Source organism: Lithobates pipiens, unplaced genomic scaffold (genome assembly GCF_037356315.1).
Source record: "Lithobates pipiens isolate NorthernLeopardFrog02 unplaced genomic scaffold, aLitPip1_a1.2 Scaffold_18, whole genome shotgun sequence".
Classification (NCBI taxonomy): Eukaryota; Metazoa; Chordata; class Amphibia; order Anura; family Ranidae; genus Lithobates; species Lithobates pipiens.
This window is the reverse complement of record NW_027507758.1, coordinates 568,009,152-568,031,245: the sequence shown is the minus strand read 5'-3', so window position 1 is coordinate 568,031,245 and position 22,094 is coordinate 568,009,152. Positions and strand designations below refer to the sequence as shown.

The following is a 22,094-nucleotide window of genomic DNA, read 5'->3' as shown; positions in this document are numbered from 1 at the left end:
TGCTAAGAATGCTCGGGAATGCTGAAAGCTGGGCCCATCACTTCTCTTGGCACAATATAATGAATAGATCACATTACTGAGCAGTTGCATCATTCTTACCTAACCTCATCTAGAGGCTCATCTTAATCTAAACTTCCCATTTTTACATGTTCCCAGACACACCAGCATGATATTGTTTTCTGTATATACTCTAGAACAGAGGTCTCAAACTGGTGGCCCTCCAGCTGTTGAAAAACTACAAGACCCATGAGGCATTGCAAGGCTGACAGTTAAGAGCAAGACTCCCAAAGGCAATGGCATGATGGGACTTGTAGTTTCGCAACATCTGGAGGGCCACCAGTTTGAGACCCCTGCTCTAGAATCACACCATTCTGATTCACCATTTTCTATAGTCTGAACTCATACTGGTCTGACCTCCTATGCTGTACTACCTATAAAATCACATTAACCATGAACTCCTTTCACCAAAAAAGGAAAGTATTGTTATCATGGAAGCCATTTACATTTGCTGTATATACTGCATGGATCATCCCATGTGTGATCTTGAAGAATGCTTAGTTTATCATCCCCCAAACCAAGGAACTTTAATAGAAAATGTCGAGAGAAGGAATTGTTTTCCACTGGGATGACACAGCTTGACATTACTGGGCAAGGAGCCCAGAATTTTCAAACCCTGTTTATAAGTATTAACCTTTTTTTTTTTTATCTAGAAATTATTTGATAGTAAAGAAGCAAATAAGATATTGTATTTTGCACATCATGCTTATCATATCCCCGTGTAGTCAAGCTACATGGCCCTAGTGACCTACTGTATAACATCACATCATATGATCCAGCAAGAGATCCTCAACCTAAATCCCAAATGAAGTTTTAGTTTAAATCAGATAAATACAATCCAAGTGCATAGAAAAACTTTGCAATGTTTTACAGTTTGCTTTCATTAGAAAGCAGGCACAGCCTGAGTAAAAAAGCCTATCTCCTGCCAAAGTTCTGCAGAGAAGACCCTTGCTCTCTGTGTGGAGGCAGAGGTCCAACACACCTCAAGACAAACTAATATCTCTGCAATCAAAATAGCTTCCTAGTGATTGGAGAGCTCTTAGCTCTGACTCAACATGGGGTGTGCTGATGGACCACTTCAGAGAGTTTACTGCTTCCACACAGAGAGCAAGTGCCCTTTTCTACACCATTCTGGCAAGGGAAAAACGTTTCTACTCATGCGGCGGCTGTGTTTTAAAGCAAATGAAAAGTACACTTTCAATGTGCCTGTAAAGTCAACTATATGGCTTTACACGACCATTGTATTGAAGCACCTCAAATGTATTTAGCTGATTTAAGCTAAAAGCTATGCTGGGCTGAACACACACAATGCAACAACTGTGTGCAAGAAGCAAAAATGAATAGCAACTAAAATGATGGATCATTGATTGCTATGGGCTACTGTACCTAGCAGACAGATACTAAACTTTGCAACACCTTATGACCAAGATGGTGGAAAGAGAAAGTTGTGAAGTAAATAATATTTTCTCTCCAATCTACTGATTATCTGCATCTATACACCTACTTCCTACACAGAAGTAGTTTCTGGTGAGTTGTCGGTGATAATCCACTAAATATCTTTGGCCCAACAACTAATTCTGTGCCAGTGCATAGCTGCAGGCAGGGGGTTTACAACCTCCAGAACCCAGAAATTGACCAAAAAATAACCCTTCACAGCCATAGCTGATGCTAAAGTGATCAATTATAGATGGAGTATCAATTATTCACAAATCCTGAGATATTAGTAAGTCAACTTCATACAGAGGCACTGCATTCTGATTCCACTGTGGGTACTACTGATCAGCTTCTCTGACAATATTATTGTTTGGCACAGCATGCTTCTGTACCTGCTCAGCCAGTAGGGGCTTCATCTAGTGGTCCTACCTCTCTAGGCCTTAACCTATCTACCCTGCCCTGACTCCTTTTGACCAACATTAGTCTATAAAAAGGAATTATGTAGTCAGCAGGGATCTCCAAACTATGGCCCTCCAGTTGTTGAGGAACTACACGTCCCATGAGGCATTGTAAAACTCTAACATTTCAGACATGACTAGGCATGATGGGAATTGTAGTTCCTGAACAACTGGAGGGCCACAGTTTACAGACCCCTGAGTAGTGAGATGGACAGAATAGGGTCAAGAATGATTTAGGATAATGAATAGTAATGCAAGAATATATCAACCATGTGCAAGGCTGTTTCTAGGCACAGAAGAGTCAGCCAACCATCTACAGTGTTGGTCGATAGAGGCACCAGGGAAAGAAAACAGCAACCTTAAATTTAGGAGTTTATGATATTGTACCGGACCATTTGTGAGACGTATGGTATACACAGTATGTGTTAGTTTAACTCAAGTTAGCTTTAGGGCCATACCTCACTAGCAATCTTGTTGATTGGTGGTGACTATCAAACAACTGGATCATGAACCGCACTATCAATTCCTCATTGGCTGAACCAGTGAAATGTCACAAATGGCAAGAGAAATTCTGCAGCAATTATCCTGTGAGGAAAACACACCTTAGGAGCAGGTAGGTCCTCTTTATGATCCTGTTGTTGACAAGTTGCCACCAGCGACTTATGTGACATGGCACTTGCATTGCAAAACATTCACCTTTCAGCCTTGCCCACAGATCTAACTTTTCTGTCCAATTTGCATTGCCTCTTGGTAGAGAAATTTGGATTGCGGTGGATTACAGTAGAAGATTGGCATAGAGCGCAACAAAAAGGTTAAGCTCATGTAGGCAAACTAGACTTCATAACATCATTATATAAATCTTACTCTTCCTTTTTTTTTTCTTTTTAGAATAGCAATCACCCTTGGACAAACATACATGTAAGATCAATTATGTGAGTTTGCAGAGTCAGTTACTCACTTTGTGGCCAGCAGCATGTTCTTTCTGGAGTGCAGATCGCTCGGGTCTGTGTGTTGTCTGTTCATGTATTCGGATACCGCCTTGGCTGGAAATTCTGTTTCACAGATGTAACCAAAATCCCGGGCAAGATGGACAGCTTCACCTGTACAGAAAGTATATGTATGGTCAGTACTGTCACATTTGGACGTTTTCCGACAAATGCAGGCTCACAAAGTCAGCCAAGGGCAAAAACAGAAAGCAATAAAAAAAGAACAATTTTATTTTTTTATTTTTATATCTTTTATGTTGACATTTATGAGTAATCACAATGTCAGGCATAGAGGTGGCTGACAATAATTACAAGATTTTCAGTAGATCAAGTCATCTGCACACATCTCCTCTTATCATATGAATCCTTCACTATGGTAGCCTATGAGAATTCTGTAAATACAGCATTCTGTCTTAAATTCCAGTTTCATAATTTCATGATCGTAAAACATGGTTGTTGCTGCCATTCATTTGCTGCCAACATTCCTGGTATTTGTAAATCTTGCCCGTGGAAAATACAGAGTTGAATGTGGTCAAATACAAATGAAAGAGGGGGTGAGTCTTTGGCAAACATGTGCACTTAGGCCAATAAGATAGTTCAAGTCTACATGGAAAGGTCTTGTGCATCTATAGATTTATCTAGCTGAGTTTAGAACATTTTCACAAGCAAATCTTATCAGCAAATGTAACATTTATGTATTTTATATATTTGCCATAGGGTAGAATAGGCAAAAAAAAGAAAAAGAAAAAAGAAAGTGATACTATTGTTATGGCCTTGTGGGAGAGAAGGAGACACAAAACACTGCAATAAATCTTTTCAATGTAATGTTAGCTTGAGGAAATCAATGGGGTGTTTAAAGTGTATATGAAGCCCATTTTGGCTTTGGCATGTTTTAATTGTTATCTGTAGCCTCAGGAGCGTAGATGAGGGGGTACCAGTACCCCCAGTCCTCCTGTATGGGGCCCAGGCCAGCAGGGGGGCCCAGGCAGCAGGTTGAATCAGATGTGGGCAGGGAGGATGATCGCTGTGGCAGGGGGCAATTACTGAAACCAATCTGGTGTATGGCTCTCTCTCTGCAGCATCTAAATGCTGGCTATATCTCCTTTCCCTCCCATTGGCTTTCAGCTGTTGCAAAGAGAGCCATACAGGGGATTGTTTCCAGTAATTGCCACTGTTGGTGACAACTATCCGGGTGACAACTGTCAAGAGATTTACCTCTTTTTAAAAAGATCCTCTCACCTCCTATTGTGTCTACTGGACAGAAGTAGAAGGAAATCTCTTAAATGGGGCAGAAATGGCAAAAAAAAACCTGCATTGAGTTTTAACCCTACTCTACTCAAGCCAAAACCAAAAAAAAAAAAAATCCTTATTTACTAAAACTGGAGAGTGCAAAATATGATGCAGATCTGCATAGAAACCAATCAGCTTGCATTTTTTTTTGTCAAAGCTTAATCAAACAAGCTGAAGTTAAACGCCGATTGGCTACCATGCACATATGCATGGTAGCCAATTTCATACGCTCCAGTTTTAGTAAATCAACCCCTTTATTTGCACTTTAAGCACTTGTCCCCACTCGTACCTAGAGACAACAGTGACTAAAAATAAACTGTAATAACCAAAAGATCACTGCGGCCATTAAAACTATTGTAATCAGTGGTAGCTATAGAGACAGTAGTGCAGTATACAAGTATAGTTTAATTTTGTTGTTTCTGGAAGTCACAAGGTGAAAGCTGACTGACAGGAAGAAACAAACAAATGTTCGCTTTAAAAGGCGAAGCAGTAGAAAAGAAAAAACAATAATTAGGCTTAATATAATTCTAACTGGCACATTCTCTGTTAGCTGTGCTATCCGGTTTCTGGCCTGGAGCAGCAAACTCTTCTTCAAACTTGCAAGAATGTGACTTTGACACACAAGAAAGCTGGGAGGTAGCTAGGGGTGGCGAGAAGTCAAGCTCGGATGGGATTCTCGCAGAATTATCTTTTCTAGGTAACCTGGGGGAATTGGATGTATTTCAATATTTCTAGGCAGGGTCCTTGTGTATGTTAATGATCAGGATTCGTTTTTCATTGTTGAAAAGAGAAAACTGAAGGCAAGTCGAGGTGACTGCAATGTCCAACAACCGAGACCTTTCACCAGTAGACAGGGCCAGATTTATACTTCCTGTCCCCCTGGGCCAACCATATTTTGCCACTCCCCTCTACACCCAATGGACTGGCCAGTCCTTATCAGTAACATATTAACAAGATAGGAAGTCACACTCACATAAATCCATTGTTGAGTTGGCCACTACTCAAAAATGTTAGAGGATTTCTATGGCCTCAGTACTTTCTGAATCAGTAAACTTGAAAAGGGCAAACAGCTATTAAAGTCAGATCACCAGGCTTACCTATATGTTTTAAAGTATGTGGAATTCTGACCATCAGACCCCTATGAGCTGGTTGGACATCCCATTTTAAAACCACTGGGCATTAATATGGTGTTAGCCTGCCCTTTGCATCTATAATAGCTTCCACTCATCCGGGAAAGGTTTTCAGAAGATTTTGGAGTGTGTCTGTGGAAATTTGTGAAGTCAGGCACTGATGTTGAATGCGAAGACCTGGCTCACCAGTGGCCATGAAATTCATCATAAAGGTGTTCATTTAGGTTGAGGTCAGGGCTCTGGGCAAGTCTCTGTAGTTTCTCCACAACAGATCTACCGATCAAACCCTGCCTTTATGGAGATGGATTTGTACACAGTGGAACAGAGAAGAGTCTTCCCCAAACTGTAGACAAAAAGGTTGGAAGCTCACAATTGTTTATAACTGGAGTTTGCATGTTCTCTATGTGTCTGCGAGGGTTTCCTCCGCCTACCCCGGTTTCCTCCCACAGTCCAAAGACATGCTGGTAGGTTAATTGGCCCCCTTTCAAATTGGCCCTAGCATGTGTATGTAAGAATGTGAGTTAGGGATTTTATATTGTAAACTCCTTGAGGGCAGGGACCAATGTGAATATATAAGAAAAATATGTAAAGCACTGCATAAATTGATGGCACTATATACACTAAGTACCTGTAATAAATTAAATAAATAATGTCCTTTTTATGCTGCAGTATTAACAGTACCCTTCACTGGAAACACCTGAACTCAATTAGCACTAAACAGCATAGAGATTTCCTACTCCGTAACAGCTATTGTGCAAAATCCAACCACATTTAAACTCAAATGAAAAAAATATTAATAATAATTATACAAAGCATAATATAATATAATTTTATTACAGAAAGAGTAAAACATATAACCTTAAAACATTATACCCATCAACTTTAGTATGATTTTAAAAATTATATGACGATCATGGCTCAATTTGGGACAGATTGTGGTTGATTTAACTCCTTCAGATCCACGCTATAGCCGAATGACGGCTGCAGTGCGGATCTGCTTTGCCGGGAGTATGTCTATTGACGTTCCCCTCTTTGCAGCCTTGCCATAGCCCCTTGAAGGGGGTTCGCGGTGCACACTGTAATCACCCGAGTCAGTGAGACCTGGGTGATCACAGATCCGAGTAAGGGGTCGATCCCGACCCCTTACCACATGATCAGCTGTCATCCAATGACAGCTGATCACGTGATGAAAACAGAGGATCGGTAATCTTTTTTTTTGTTTTTTTCTCACGCTATCAGCATAAGAAGAAAAAAAAGCCAATCACTGGCTTCAGTTTGCAGGGACATCGGTCCCGAAGAGGAGCAGCATGTTATAAGCCCACCGGTATCGCCTGCAAGTGCCACAAATCAGTGTAAAAAATCGGTGCCCACCAATCAGTGCCCACAGTGTCCACATTACTTAAGTGCCAGCAATCAGTGCCACCTATCAGTGCCCACAAGTGCCACCTATCAATGCCCACCAGTGGTGCCAATCAGTGTCTCATCAGTGCAACCTAGCAGTGCTGCATATCAGTGTCACCTACCAGTGTCGATCAGTGCCCATCACTGCCACCAATCAGTGCTACCCATCAGTACCCACCAATGCCACATATTAGTGCCCACCGGTGCTGCCTATTAGTGCCCATCAGTGCCGCCTTATCAGTGCCCATCTGTGTAGCCTCATCAGCATACATTAATGAAGGAGAAAAAAATACCTGTTTGCAAAATGTATTAACAAAATACAAAACAGTTTTGTATATTTTTTTTATTGGTCTTTTTTAATTTTTTTTAACAAAGAATAAAAAACCCAGAGGTGATCAAATACCCCCAAAAGAAAGCTCTATTTGTGGGAAAAAAATGCTAAAAAATTATTTTGGGTACAGTGTTGTATGACCGCGCAATTGTCATTCAAAGACAATTCAGTTTGTTTCAGTTCAGCTAAAAGCTGAAAATTGGTCTGGGCAGGAGGGGGGTTTAGGTACCCAGTAAGCAAGTGGTTAATAACAAAGTAGTAGCCATCCACTTAGCTTAGTAAATACGGATGAGTGGTGTAGATCAGGTGAAAACTGAGAAATTAACTAAATTGAAAATCTTATTTTTAGCCACTGAACTGCTGAGATTTGGTCAAATAAAGAAAAAAAAAATCAGCTTTTTTTTTTTCTTTATTAGGAAAGTATGTTTTTGTAGATTCTTTTAGAGTGATGTGTTTTATTTAATTTAGGTGTTCATTGTATTTATATATATATATATATATATATATATATATATATATATATATATATATATACATACATTAAATTTTTTGCTTTTTTGTGAAAAAAAATAAAATAATGAGGCTCTTGAGGGGCCTTTTATGGCACAAGAACATGTTCAAGATGGCTTCTGTAACCCTCATAAGTTGTTTAAAGCTCATTGCACGCTTGAAAAAAAAACCACTGAAAAGTAAATTTCAGTTTTGCAATTATATTTTACCAAAATGGCTACATTTTGAAAAAAAATCCTGCTTTTGAGATTTCAGGACAATGAAAACTCACAATTTGATTTATCCCTGTTAGGAAATATATGAATTTGATTTCACGTCAGTCATTCAATCACGTGCAAAGCAAAAATCCTGTTGTTTGTAAACCCTGCCACATGCTTGGGTATTCAAAATGAAGTTTGCTTTATTGTATTATTTAAACTAAGCAAAAATTCAATTTTCCAAGTGGACACTTTGCTTCTTTAGTAAATCATCCCTCATTGCCTTTTGGTTTAGTTGGGTAATGGTTACCCTATGTAAACTCTTTTGAGTGACGTGATTCATAGACACCTCCTAAAGATTATCATCTCTTCCACCAGCCTGGGCCAGTTAATGTTTATATTATGGGTTCTGTCTTTGCTAAATATGAACGTATGAACCAATAATTATAATAGTCCTTGCCAGTCACAAGAGACAGACAGATGACTGGTAATTACAGGCATTTACCTCGCATTAGCACACGTCAGGCTGCCGGATTATCATTGAACATACTGTAAGTGGATGATGATTAGTATAAATTGTCCCTGTACTCTAACGACATCTATATTTCCTATTTAGCCCAGCCGTAATTATTCCTGTAGGGAGTGTCTGGTTACACGTAGTTTAGAGTGGCTGATATCAATCTAGGGGAAGAAAGAAATCCTCATGTTGTGTGTGTGGCCGCAAGTGGAGCATATCAGATAAAACTGTGAACATGGAGCGCCAGACAACTTTTTTTTAATTCGGTATAGAGAGTTGTTTTTTTTTTTCCAGGGCTTTATTGAGCTATTTTTTATGATACTCACACGGTCGGACATTCCGACAACAAAATCCCTTGGATTTTTTCCAACGAATTTGGGCCGAAACTTGTGTTGCATACACGCGGTCGGACAAAGAGGTGACGTAAAACGCGTACGACGGGACTATAAAGAGGTCAGTAGCCACTAGCCAATAGCTTTCGTCTCATAATTTATTCTGAGCATGTGTGGCACTTTGTCTGTCGGAATTCTCTACACACGATCGTAAAAAGTCCAATCGGATTTTGTTGTCGGAAAATTCTCAAACTTTGTGCGTCGGAACTTCCGACGGAAAAAGTCAGACGGAGCACACACATGGTGGATTTTCTGACAAAATCATCCGAATCGCACATTTTTCGTCGCAAATTCCGTCTGTGTGTACAGGGCATTAGTCATATGAAAATCTAACATCACGAATTCTCATTTGGCTTCAACAAAACAACTCAATGTGAGCCGGTTTGTCGTTCAATTCTTTTATTCATGCATAGACTTCAATCATTAAAATAAATAGCAAAGGAAAAAAAAAGAAGAGAAAATAGAAAGAAGAGAAATAAAAAAAATTAAAAAAGCAGAGAAAAGAAAAAAGAAAAAAAAAAAAAAAGAGAGAGCCGGGGACCCTTCCTTCACAGTTCCCTATATTCGTATTTGGTGAGAAACTAGGCCACAGGTACTGTCTCAAGATATCTGAGATGGTGAAGTCTTTCCAAGCCCCCCCATTTGGCTATGAATTTGGGGTTATTCTCCTATAGCGGTGATGGCGAACCTTGGCACTCCAGATGTTTTGGAACTACATTTCCCATGATGCTCAACTACACTGCAGAGTGCCTGAGCATCATGGGAAATGTAGTTCCAAAACATCTGGAGTGCCAAGGTTCGCCATCACTGTCCTATAGGCTCTCTGACAATTCCTCCATTCACATAATATAATTCCGCTTGAACTGGGAATAGCACTACAATTCCAATGCCACTGCAAGGGTGGGTGGATTCCCGCACCTCAAGGGCTTGATGTTCATTTAACCACTTGCCTACGGGGCACTTTCACCCCTTTCCTGCCCAGGCCAGTTTTCAGCTTTTAGCGCTGTCGCTCTTTGAATGACAATTGCGCAGTCATGCACTACTGTACCCATATGGAATTTTTTATCATTTTAAATAGAGCTTTCTTTTGATGGTATTTATTCATCCACTGGGTTTTCTTTTTCTTTTTTTTTTCTTTTTTTAAACAAATGAAAAAAGACCAAAAATTTTGAAAACAAAAAAAGTTTTTCTCAGTTTCTGTTATAAAATGTTGCCAACAGGTCCTTTTTTTCTCCTTCACCGCACTGATGAGTCGGCACTGATGGGCACCGATAGGCAGCACTGATGGGCACTGATAGGCAACACTGATGTACAATGATAGGCAGCACTGATGGACACTGATAGGCAACACTGATGTACAATGATAGGCTGCACTGATGGGCACTGATGAGATGGCACTGGTGAGCACTGATGAGGAGCCATTGATGAGGCTGCATTGATATGCATCACTAATGGGCACTGATAGGCCTAGGAGTGTAGATATATTGAGCTTTTACTTATAAGGTCCCTCCAGTTGTGTGACTGGCCCAATGCCTCGTCCTTACTTAGGGCTCATTCACACAAGCTTTGGTTTCTCTCCGGAGTTCGGGTTCTTCAGACAGCATTTGCCATTTATTTATTTTTTGTCACTTTATGCTTGGGTCACTTTATGGTTAGACCTTCATCAGCACTACGTCACTTTATGCATTGTTATTTGCACTGTGACACTTTATTTACGTTATCAGTTTGAAACTACATTATTTAATTAATTTATTTAGTCACTAGGAAAAATTTTGTTTGTTTCACTCAGATTTTGTGATTTTTATTGTGCGAAATCACCCCATATTTAATTTTAGCATTTGACAAGACGTGAGGAGGCTTTGCATTTCTTCCTCACCACCTGCACATGCAGTGCATGTGGTTGAAGGAAGCTTACAGAGCGGCCTCGTTAACTTTTGGAGGTTATAATTCCTGCTACAGCTGCAAAGAAAAGCATTATGGCCACAGAATGTGTACAATTCCAGCCTCTGCAGCTAAAAGGGGTTGTGGCTGGGGGAGGAGGTAAAATTGCCCCTCCACGGCAAGTGTGAATGAACCCTAAAGCACTTTAGGCCATAGTTGCATGCACCCTTTCTCCATGCACAATGCAGAGTTAATGGTCATGCACTGTAAGTCATGACACTGACATGACTAATGACTAATGGTCATGACACTGCGGGGCCACTCACAACCTGGAACTTGAAGAGATGGCTGAAGGCTGCCAAAGTGAGGGATAGGGTAGGTAATACACCCTATGGATGTACCCCTGGGCTAAACAAGCATTTAACTCTGGGGGTCCTGGGGGCCCCTCTGCAAAGGTAAATCTTGTAAGATACCCAAGTGCAGGCATGCTAAGAATTTAGTTTATAGCTGAAGTCCAGACAGATAAAATAAACCGATAATGCACCTCTGTATTAGTTAACACATCATAAAAATGTTACTTTTGAAATGAAGGCAGTGTAAGTGCTGGAATTTAAAGTGGTTGTAAACCCTTACATACCACTTTTACCTACCGGTAAGCCTATAATAAGGCTTACCTGTAGGTACTGGAAATATCTTCTAAACCTGCACAGCTTAGGAGATATTTGCCATATACGCTTGTGCCGACTTTATCGGCGTATGTGCAATGAAGAAAGGGCAAGATTGTCCCTTTTCTACAGGGTCCGCACCGTGACCGTCGGCTCCAGTGCGCATGTGCAAGATGTCATGCGACTCCAACCAGTCACAGAGCCAGAGTCCACGGCCCCGGATAGAAGATGGGTGAAGATGGATGCGGCCACCAGAGAGGACATCGCAGGCTTCATTTGCAGGTAAGTGGCACATAATGGGCTAGTATGCAATGCATACTAGCCCATTATGCTTTTACTTTGCAAGGAACAAAAGAGGAAATAAAACCCATCAGGGTTTACTTCCTCTTTAACTTGGTATCAATCCCTTGCAATCCCCTGTACAGCAGAGCTCAGAAAGGGGTAAAGTAAAAATAGCCCTTCAGTTATGCTTCAGGACAAGAAGAATGGCAATAGGTGGAGAGAGCAGAGGTGGTAAGCTCATCATTCTGTTGTTGTGTCTCAACTTTTACTTTCCAGTCACAGATTGAATGAGGGTGAGGACAAGACCCATAAAGACCCATAAGTGAAAGTGAAAGTGAAAGAGAAACTGTAGCAGAAAAGATCAGGTCCCATCACCTGCCAGACAGGGCTGTGTGACAGAGCTGTGCAAAACCTCAGGAAAGGATGAGCAGAGTCACAAATCCCTTGGCAGGTACATCAGCTCCAACATATGTGTTTCATCTACTGTATGAATTTGGCTGTGTGCCTAGAGTTCAGATTTAATCTGCTTTCTCTGCCATAAAGTGTGGAGCGATTTTCACAGACCATTTAACAGGGTCATTATTAGAAATGTACTTCCTGGGATCTGTGGTATGTAATTTCCTCACTTTTTGCCTTTCTGCATCACCAATCGTATTAAAACATCCAAGGTAAATTAGGATTTGAACGGGGACCTTTATAAATGAGTGAACTGGGGAGTTTTTTTGGGCCATAGTGCTAAAAAATGTGATTTTGGTGAAATTTCTTAGTTTTGGCAATATGCATTGGGGTCAATGCAGAAAGTGAAATTATGGTGTTTTTTGGTGGTTTTTAAAAGGGCTTTAAATGGCTCCAGAGAATTACAAAATCTCCTTTTATTTCTCCTAGACCCGTTCTTTTGCCAACAAAAAGGGACCTTGATTAGCTTTATTTTTTAACGCCTCAGTTTAACTCCTTAGCGCTGAAGGGCCGCAGATTTGCATTAATTGCTGCCTATGCACTTGTGCTGAGAGCGCACATGCTGTTCGCTCCCAGCACAGTTAATGTAGACTGACTGAAAGCTCCCGATTGCTTGTTGCGATTGGAAGTTTTTGGACCACGTGACCGTCATGACAGCCAATCACTGCGATCATGTGATCTTAAGCCGAGCCGAGCCTCCCAGCATCATAAACCTCTTAAAAGGCCAGGAGGCACCAGCACCAAGAGGTTAAAGTGGATCTTCATCCTCAGGGGAGACTTCCCTCTTCCTCGCAGTTTTTTTTTTAAATAATAAAGTGAGACACCACCCCCTTGCATTTCACTCGTATAAGCAAATGACTTACATGGTTCCCCCCTTTGCCTCCTGGGACATGCACATCACATATGCCTGAAGGCATATATTGCTTCATTCACAAAGGAGGAGGGGTGGGCCTAGTGCCGCATCATTAGGAGGCACCCTGGCTGAACCAAGAAGAGCTAGCGGGCATCCCAATGGTGTCATACAAGACCATGGCAGGGCAGAACAGAGAGGTGGTGGAATATAAGAGGATTACAGCTGGACAATGCTGGATCCTCTGGATGGATGAGTATCAGAAATGTGGCACCCCAACCACCCAGTAAGTGGGGAGAAAAAGCTGAAGTACTGAGTTAGTAGGTTCTTCTCCCTGAGTACATATCAAGGTTTCATTTATATTTTGACTATTTACACTTTAGGTGGGTCAAATAACCCACAAAATGTCGTAAGGATTCCCAAGAATAGTGTCTCCATCAACTCTAACAAAACCATAACATGCGTGCCCACTCTCACAGTTGGATTTCCCAATTATTTATTATGCAGTATATATTGTAGAAGAGCAATGTCATTACATGGCTTTGCTGTGGTTAGAGTAGTTGTACAGGATTGGGAATTCTGTTGAAGGATTCTCTCCATAAGAGTCCTCAAGGGCAGGGGTCTCCAAACCTTTGAAACAAATGGCCAGTTTACTGCCCTTGAAACTTTAGGAGGGGGCCATACTGTGGCCAGTGGGAATAGAAAAATTCCCTGACATCAGTGGGAGTAAACAATGCCATAGGCTTGGTGGTTAGTGGGAGTAAAAAAATTACATCATTGGTGTCAGTGAGAGAAACAGTGCCTGATAATTGGTGAGAATTAGTTCCCCATCTCTGGTGTCAGTGTAATGAATAGTGCCCCATCTTAGGTATCAGTTAAAAAATTGTGCCCAAAGGGCCAGATAAAGGACCACACCTGGCCCACAGGCCACGGTATGGAGACCCCTGCTTAAGAGATATATGAAGAGATTCAATCTAAAATATCACTATTGAGTTGAGTTGGTTTTTAAAAACCAAAATATGTTTCTTTTAATTTTGGATGATATAGGGAAAAGTTAGAACCTCTGTCATGTTTTCATTGCTGAGTGTTGTCCCACTGGGGCAATTATTCTCTCTATTTTTCATTTTGATCATTGTCCCTGAGACTAAAAGTGAGGGAGAATCCAAAACCTTACAATTATCATTGGCACAGTAATAGTTACATAATTACATACATAAGTTGAAAAAAAAGACACACATGCATCTGGTTCAACCAATAAAATATGAATTGAATACATAGAAAACTCCATATACAAAATCCTATAAACACAACTTTTCCAGAGCATTGCAAATTAAAACCCCAATAAAAAATTGTCCAGTTGTCTCAAATGGGGGGAAATTTACACAAGGCAACTGGATGTTCACTGGGTCTACAATCTCTGATATTCTTACTTAGAAGGGAACATTTCCAATAGAGAAACGTTTACCGGTGCCAAGAGGATGTCCGCCTATTCTGAAGAATTTTCCTCTCGTTTCCTGTCATGTCTCAGAAACAAGAGGGTGAGGGAAATGACTCAATGGGATCTAGACAAAAAAACTTGACAGAGGTTATAATTTTTTTCCTTACTCTATTCAAATTAAAAAATTGTCTTTAAATAGGCTTAGTGGTTAGCAATTCTGTTGCCAGCACTAGGGTTGTTGGTTCGAATCCCAACCACCACACTACCTATGTGGAGTTGCATGTTCTCCCTGTGCCCGCATTGGGTCTCCTCTGGGTACTTTGATTTCCTCACTCCATAGACATGCTGGTAGTTTTTTTTGCTCCTGCCTAAATTGGCCCTGCTATGTGTATGTATGAATGGGAGGTAAGGGGCTTAGTTTGTAAGCTCCTTGAGGTCAGGGACTGGTGTGAATGTACAATATATATGTAAAGTGCTAAGTAAATTGTTGGCCCTGTGAAAAAAATACAAGCAATTATCACAGTACTTTAAATCCTGGCAGGGAGGCCATTGGATGTGTCCTTACCTTCCACCAGGGAGGTCAATAAAGTGACATTGGCAGCTTTGCGTCTTCCAGCTGGTAAATTCAAACCAATCTTTTCCAATCTCTCCCTCAAAGATCTTCCACCGTTTTTCGATTTCGCTCTGTAATGGAACACAATGAAATGACATTTAGGATTATCTGTGAAAGCAACAGGTCACATGTAACTTGCACAAGAAAATAATGTAATAATACCTTAAAATTCAGTACATGATTCAGTACAAGATATGACATAGATGTGAATATTCGCAACTGTGGATCTACTCCCGTCATGTCTAGCCAGTCAGATTTAGGTTGTGTGACATGGCATCAGACACTGATCAGAGGGGTGCGATTGTAAATTTAATGGGAGGGTATGCTATATAAGAGCTGCTATACCAAGGACATTGGAAGGCATATTATTGATTGCCTCCTAATGCCCCCCTGTGATGGCATCTTTGGGTACTTTTAATTCTATAATCACGGTACAGAAAAAATAGTTAAGCATTATAGACAGAGCCTGCATGGGCACACTGGGACTTCTGCTTTAAAGCTGAAATGGGCACATAACCCCCATGCATTCCTACAAGGAACCATGATGGAGCAGAATTTCAACTTCTTCCAAAATTGATATTTCATCACCAGCAGCTAAAATAACCCACCAGCCCACCTTCCTGTGATATAAGACCCATTGCTTGTCTTGCCTGTATGATCATGCATCAGTACATAGACTGGACATGTAGCTAGCGCTGGCCATACACTAATTTTTTTTATATACGGTAGACCATTTGACCCAAATGTGGTAATTGATTGATTGATTGGAAGTCTGAAACGATTGTTCACTGGAGCACAAATGGTAAATTCACCTACCTGATCATTTCAGAATCAATCGATTGTTCCATACACCCCTTTTGAAAGTTCCCACCTTTTCTGAAAGACAAACACCGGACTTATTTGGGCTGATTTACTAAAGCCGTAGAGCCTATTCGCTTAGAAAAGTGAACATTTACTGAGCTTACTACATGTGGTGAACCTGTGTTGTCTTTGGGTACCCAATCACGTGCAAGGTTAAAGCTTCACCTTATTTACTAAGCTCAGCGAACATTCAATATGCTAAGTCAAAGGTCTCTACTCCGTTAGTAAATTAACCCTATCAACTCTTTCCTATTGGTAATACTAGCGAAAAGTCCCAGATGACAACCCTACCAAAAAGGGGACAACCCTACCAAAAAGGGGACAACCCTACCAAAAAAGTGACAACCCTACCAAAAAGGGGACAACCCTATCAAAAACGGGACAACCCTACCCACATTTGAATGCTTTCATCTGCAATCAGAAAATCAATGAGAAGCAAAGGAAATGGTAGGGGGATGGCTAGAATTCTAGAATTGGTCAGAACATTTTAACAATGTGTATGGTGAGCCTAAGATTTTGCCGGCAGGTGACATAACCGACCTCTTCCTATGTACTGGATGTGTGCTGGATTCCCCATGTAGGTCACAGCTACAATGTTCCCAATGTGAAGGTGAGTGGCATTAACCCTCTCCTCCCTCAGCCCCCCCAGACTCACCTCCTCAGCACCCCTCCCAGCAGAGAGGCGTTCAGACACTCCGGAGGGGACAGGCGACGCTGCACCTCCCCCACTGTCACTTTGTATTTGGACGTAGAGCTGAGCAAGGACAGGCGGCCCGGCACCGAGCAGAACACTTCCCCGGCGTTCACCGTCACCCCTCCCAGGAAGCCATCCTTGTTCATCATCAGCGAGGTGACAGACTTAGGGGGCACAGGGACTGCGGAGACACAGGGGGACACACAGGCTCAATAACATGCTGCAATACACCACATAGGCTTCATATGTATGTTAGAACATCATTCCTACATATAATAGATAGAAGAAAGAGATACATTGAAATAGATAAATAAATAGATAAGATAGATAGATAGAAAGATAGATAGATATGGGTAAATAATAAACACAATAGAAAAAGGCAAAATATAGATAGATAGATAGATAGATAGATAGATAGATAGATAGATAGATAGATAGATAAATTGATAGATAGATAGATAGATAGATAGATAGATAGATAGATAGATAGATAGATAGATAGATAGATAGATAGATAGATAGATAGATAGATAGAAGGTGAGCTATTGATTGAAGATTGATAGAGACGGGTACACAAAGTAAAAGGCAAACAATTGATAGATAGATAGATAGATAGATAGATAGATAGATAGATAGATAGATAGATTAAATATTTTAAAAAGCCAAAGAGAATTAGATGAATGGAGACGGTTAGAGGTAGATAAACAAAGAGCTAAGAGATAGATAGATAGATAGATAGATAGATAGATAGATAGATAGATAGATAGATAGATAGATAGAAGATGAGCTATTGATCATAAATGGATAGAGATAGGTAAATAATATACGCAATAGATAGATAGAGAGATAGAATTAGAGCAATAGATTGAAGACTGATAGAGACCGGTTCACAATGTAAAAGGCAAAAAAAAGATAGATAGATAGATAGATAGATAGATAGATAGATAGATAGATAGATAGAAGGTGAGCTATTGATTGAAGATTGATAGAGACGGGTACACAATGTAAAAGGCAAAAAATAGATAGATAGATAGATAGATAGATAGATAGATAGATAGATAGATAGATAGATAGATTAAATATTTTAAAAGGCGATAGAGAGTTAGATGAATGGAGATGGTTAGAGGTAGATAAACAAAGAGCTAAGAGATATATAGATAGATAGATAGATAGATAGATAGATAGATAGATAGATAGATAGATAGAGGTAAATAATAAACACAATAGAAAAAAGCAAAAGATAGATAGATAGAAGGTGCACTATTTATCATAAATCGATAGAGATGGGTAAATAATATACACAATGGAAAAAAGGAAAAGATAGATAGCTAGATAGATAGATAAAGAGATAGATAAATGGATAGAAGGAGAACAAAAGATTGAAGATTGATAATTAGGATTACAATGTAAAAGGGGAAAAAAATGATAGATAGATACATACATAGATTAAATATTTAAAAAGGGGATAGAGAGTTAGATGAATGGAGACGGTTAAAGGTAGATATACAAAGGAGAGCAATAGATTGAAGATTGATAGACAGGTTCACAATGTAAAAGGCAAACAATTGATAGATAGATAGATAGATAGATAGATAGATAGATAGATAGATAGATAGATAGATAGATAGATAGATAGATAGATAGAGATATAAGATAATAGGAAACAGAGATATTAGACAATATTAGATAATTCCATCATGAATAATATTCTTATGCAAGTAAATGAAAGGAGTAAAATAAACATTGAAGACATGTTAAAATAATGTTAGATAAAATCGTTCTCATCTCTTATTTAATGTATAATATTATCTTGGCTAGTAATAAACTGTGATGATTGAGCCTCCATGTGTTCTCATACAGGTCCCTGACCAGGAGAACATCCAGGCAGAGAAGAGAAGAATGCGTCCCGCAAGGTACTCTGGGAATTCTGGTCTTTTTTTATTAACTCTGATAGCGAATAGATTAAAAAAATACTAGAGCGGGTTATAACAATTATTTATGTCATCTAAGGAATGGGAATTTCTATAATATAAAGGTAACATGACCGTGTTTTACTTTTATTATAGATTTATGAATCCTCCATAAAGTCTGCGTTCTCCTCTCTGGCTGGACAAGCTCACAACAGCATCTAGCAGGTAAATCGGTTCCTTTTGTGACATCACAATAACTGCCGCTTCTGGCTGTACAAACTCAGAAGGGAGGCTGTTGCAATCACCAAAGAAGGGATCTATAATTTCGTAGCTATGGATTGCCAAAGTGACAATCTTTAAGAAGAAGAGGACACATTGGGGTCAATTTACTGAAACAATAAAATTGATTTACTTTAATAAGGTAGGAATGTCCATGAAGATGAAGTGGCGTTCACTTCAATCCTCCAACTAAATGTATTTTTTAGTTTTTGTTTCCCTACACATTACTGGCATATTGATAATGAACACAGATTCAGATTAAATACCAACAATTATTTTAAGTGAACACTCACTTTGGTGAACAGACTCTATACTCTTTTAGTAGATAACCCCCCACTGTGCTTCCTATTGCTCAATTGTATATAGGGGGATGTCTCTCCAAATGGGGTCTATTTACTTAAGGAGTAGAGGCTGTTCACTTTGCAAAGTGAATTCTAGAAAAAAAGAGAAGATGTGTTCAGTTTGAATATATGTGAGGGAAAAAAAAGAGAAACAAAGATATATACTAGAATATATAATAATAATAATAATAATTATTATTATTATATTTATTTTATTTTTTTCATTTCCCTCACATATATTCAAAGTGAAAACATTTTCCCTATATATATATATATATTATATATTATTATTATTAATATTATTATCATGATTTAGTATGTAGTTATTATTTCTTTACTGTAATATATTCTTGTTTTTGAAAATGTTGTGTGAATTTAATGCTACAGCGTTTTCATATGCCATTTTTAGATTATCATTAGGCCTCATGCACACTGGATGTTTTTGGACGTTATTACAGCTGCTGTTTTTGGCTTCAGATGTTTTTTTCTACAGTCAATAAACTCCCCATCATGTTATCCTATGTGTCCATGCATGCATAGGCTGTTATCAACTGTTTTTGTCTGGGGCGTTTTTTTGGCTGTAAAAAAAACCCAAAACTAGTGGGTTCCGAGAGAAGTTTTGTAAAGCTGTAAAAATTCTCTAATATCAAAAAATTCTGATAAACGCTCAAAAACAGTGTTTTTTCACGCTTTTGATCCATTGGAGAAAAAAAACGCAAAAAAAAGCGAATAAACGCTAAAAAACTATATTGCAAAAACATTGAAAAATGTTGAAAACTCACTGCAAAGCTACTGCTATTTTTATAGTGTTATTTTAACGTCCAGTGTGCATGAGGCCTTATTATTAGTATGTAAAATATATTATTGTTTATTATGATATATTCTTTTCTTTTGAAACAAGTTTTTAATGCATATAATTGTTTTAGTTTGCCATTTTTATTTATTATTAGTATTATTATAAAAAAATATATATATATTAATATTTATTTATTATAATGTAATCTTGTCTGTGGAAACATGTTTATTGAATTGTTGTGCTTGTCTTAGTATGCCATTGTTATTATTATTATTATTATTATTTAAAAAATGTATTTATTTATTTATTTATTATAATATATCCTTGTCTTTGAAAAAGTTGTGTGTATCAAGATTTTCAATATCACTCTGTATGACTGTGTATAGCCCTCCAGGAAATGATAATGTTACATAAATCAACAACAATAATAATAATAAGAATAAGAATGATGAATAACAACAAATGAGAGTTTAGCAAACTAAGGACGAGCCCTGGGGCCATCCTAAAAAAAATTAAACAAAATTTTGAGTTTCGCAGTCAGAATTCAGAGTAAACAGAGCTGCAATTTTGGAAATATAGAACACGTTTTGTCTCTTTTCTTTCTGTATACAGAAATGCGGATAATTTTGATTTGCTAAAAATCACTTCACAAATTCAGAAATCACAATTCATAAAATCATAAATAAATTGCATGCACATGTGCGTTGTAAAATCGATGATGCGCCATTTGTCAATTTTTTTTAGATTAAATTTTTGCATTAATTTTGCTGATCTGTAATATTTATGATATAATAATGTACATAAACGTGGAGGTAGTGGAGGGTTAAATAGGATTGTCTGAATGGCAGTGTTTCTCTTGGCTGGAGGGTGCGGCACTTGTTGGCAGGTAACATTCGCCTCGATAATTAATAAAATGCAGTGAGGAGGAGCAGTAGTCACTAGAGTACACAGAGAAAGGGGCAGGCTGTGTTCTGAGGACTATTGCCTTGTCTACTGTGGGAAAAAGAACACGGAGTGGGTGGCAGTTGGTATACAAGGGGTTATAGATTGCAGCTGGGCGGTGTTGTTACTGGTGTGAACTGCTTATACAATGGTCAAAGCGAGTTCACGTGCTGGACATGGTCATCCAAATAATGGAAGTTTATACAATGCAGCCTATACATAATATGCTTGTTTCTTTACCATATCTGTATTTAATTTGTGAAATAAATATGAACTTACTGTACTGTTATCATCTAAAAGTATTTGAAATTGGCCCATAGCAGATTTTTGTAAGCTTTTATAATGTCATTTATTATTTTTATTGCATTAACGTTTATGTATGCTATTTGTGCTTACAGTTTTAGTCCTTTTTTTTTCTTTCGTGTGGTTGTTTTTTGTGTTGTATTGTATTTTGTCTATCTTGTGTATTTGCTTATGTTTCTTTAATTTTTCTAAAAAAAATAAAAAAAAAATCTGATATTAAAGCAAAAAGTAAAAAAAATAAAATAAATAATGTGCTGGCAATGATTTTTTATTACCCTTGCATGTGATTGGGTATTCAAAGTGAACACAGGTTCACCTTTAACATGTACTTTGCTAAATTAACAGCCTCATTTAGTAATGCAACACCAATACCTGCTTACTTCCTGGACACCGCTTAAGATCTACAAAAGGCCAGCACATCGGTGTAAATCAGCAAAACTGTTTCCTTTAATATACATAGTGAGATACAGCATATAAATTACAATGTAAATAAATAATATTTCTCTTATTAATTTATTGTTTTTTTGTTTTTATTTTTTTACTTTTCTTGATGAAAACTTTAATAAAACTATATTTGTAATAAAAATGCAAACGTGTTTCGGTCATTCAGTCATGATTAAGCCCTGAACAGCCAAAACGTGTTGGAATTTTTATGGCTGTGTCTCACCATGTATAATAAAGGATAACCGTTTTGCTGATTTCAACTGATGTGCCAGCTTTTTGTGCATTTGTGAGGTTACGGAGAAATTTTAGCTACAGCACCAGGTTTATAAGCTACTCAGCCTTTTGGCTAAGATCAAGTGTAGTATTTTTTCTTATCAGTTGCCAAAGGAGGTGCTGCGCTTCCCCTATAGAGAGGGGTGGCAGGCAACTCCAATGGTGCCATTAGCACCTGGAAGTAGGATTTCAGTAGGTTTTACACTGTGCTGCCCAACAGATACTGGGGGCTAATGAATGTTCCAGTCTGAGCCGTCCAGAAGGGTGCTCCTGGTGAGGATGGGTGCTGTATCTAGTCTGACCCAGAGGGTCGGATCCCCGGCCTTCTGGCCTAAAGTGGGGTAGTCCTAGGCCTGGACAGTT

The 22,094-nt window shown here is 38.8% G+C and overlaps 1 protein-coding gene across 6 annotated transcripts in view; it reads right to left on the bottom strand.

The window, feature by feature from the left end:
* The window catches only part of TFAP2B (transcription factor AP-2 beta), a 76,539-nt gene that overhangs the window by 6,372 nt on the left and 48,073 nt on the right, over positions 1–22,094 (bottom strand). For 3 of the 6 annotated variants that reach the window (XM_077489012.1, XM_077489013.1, XM_077489014.1), the window contains exons 4-7: positions 16,405–16,624; positions 15,705–15,764; positions 14,841–14,959; positions 2,908–3,049 (exon numbers count right to left, since the gene is read on the bottom strand). In XM_077489012.1, the coding sequence (XP_077345138.1) occupies positions 2,908–3,049; positions 14,841–14,959; positions 15,705–15,764; positions 16,405–16,624 (541 nt within the window). The remainder of the gene's footprint in view (positions 1–2,907; positions 3,050–14,840; positions 14,960–15,704; positions 15,765–16,404; positions 16,625–22,094) is intronic. The other 3 variants (XM_077489015.1, XM_077489016.1, XM_077489017.1) reach the window with 1 other exon arrangement.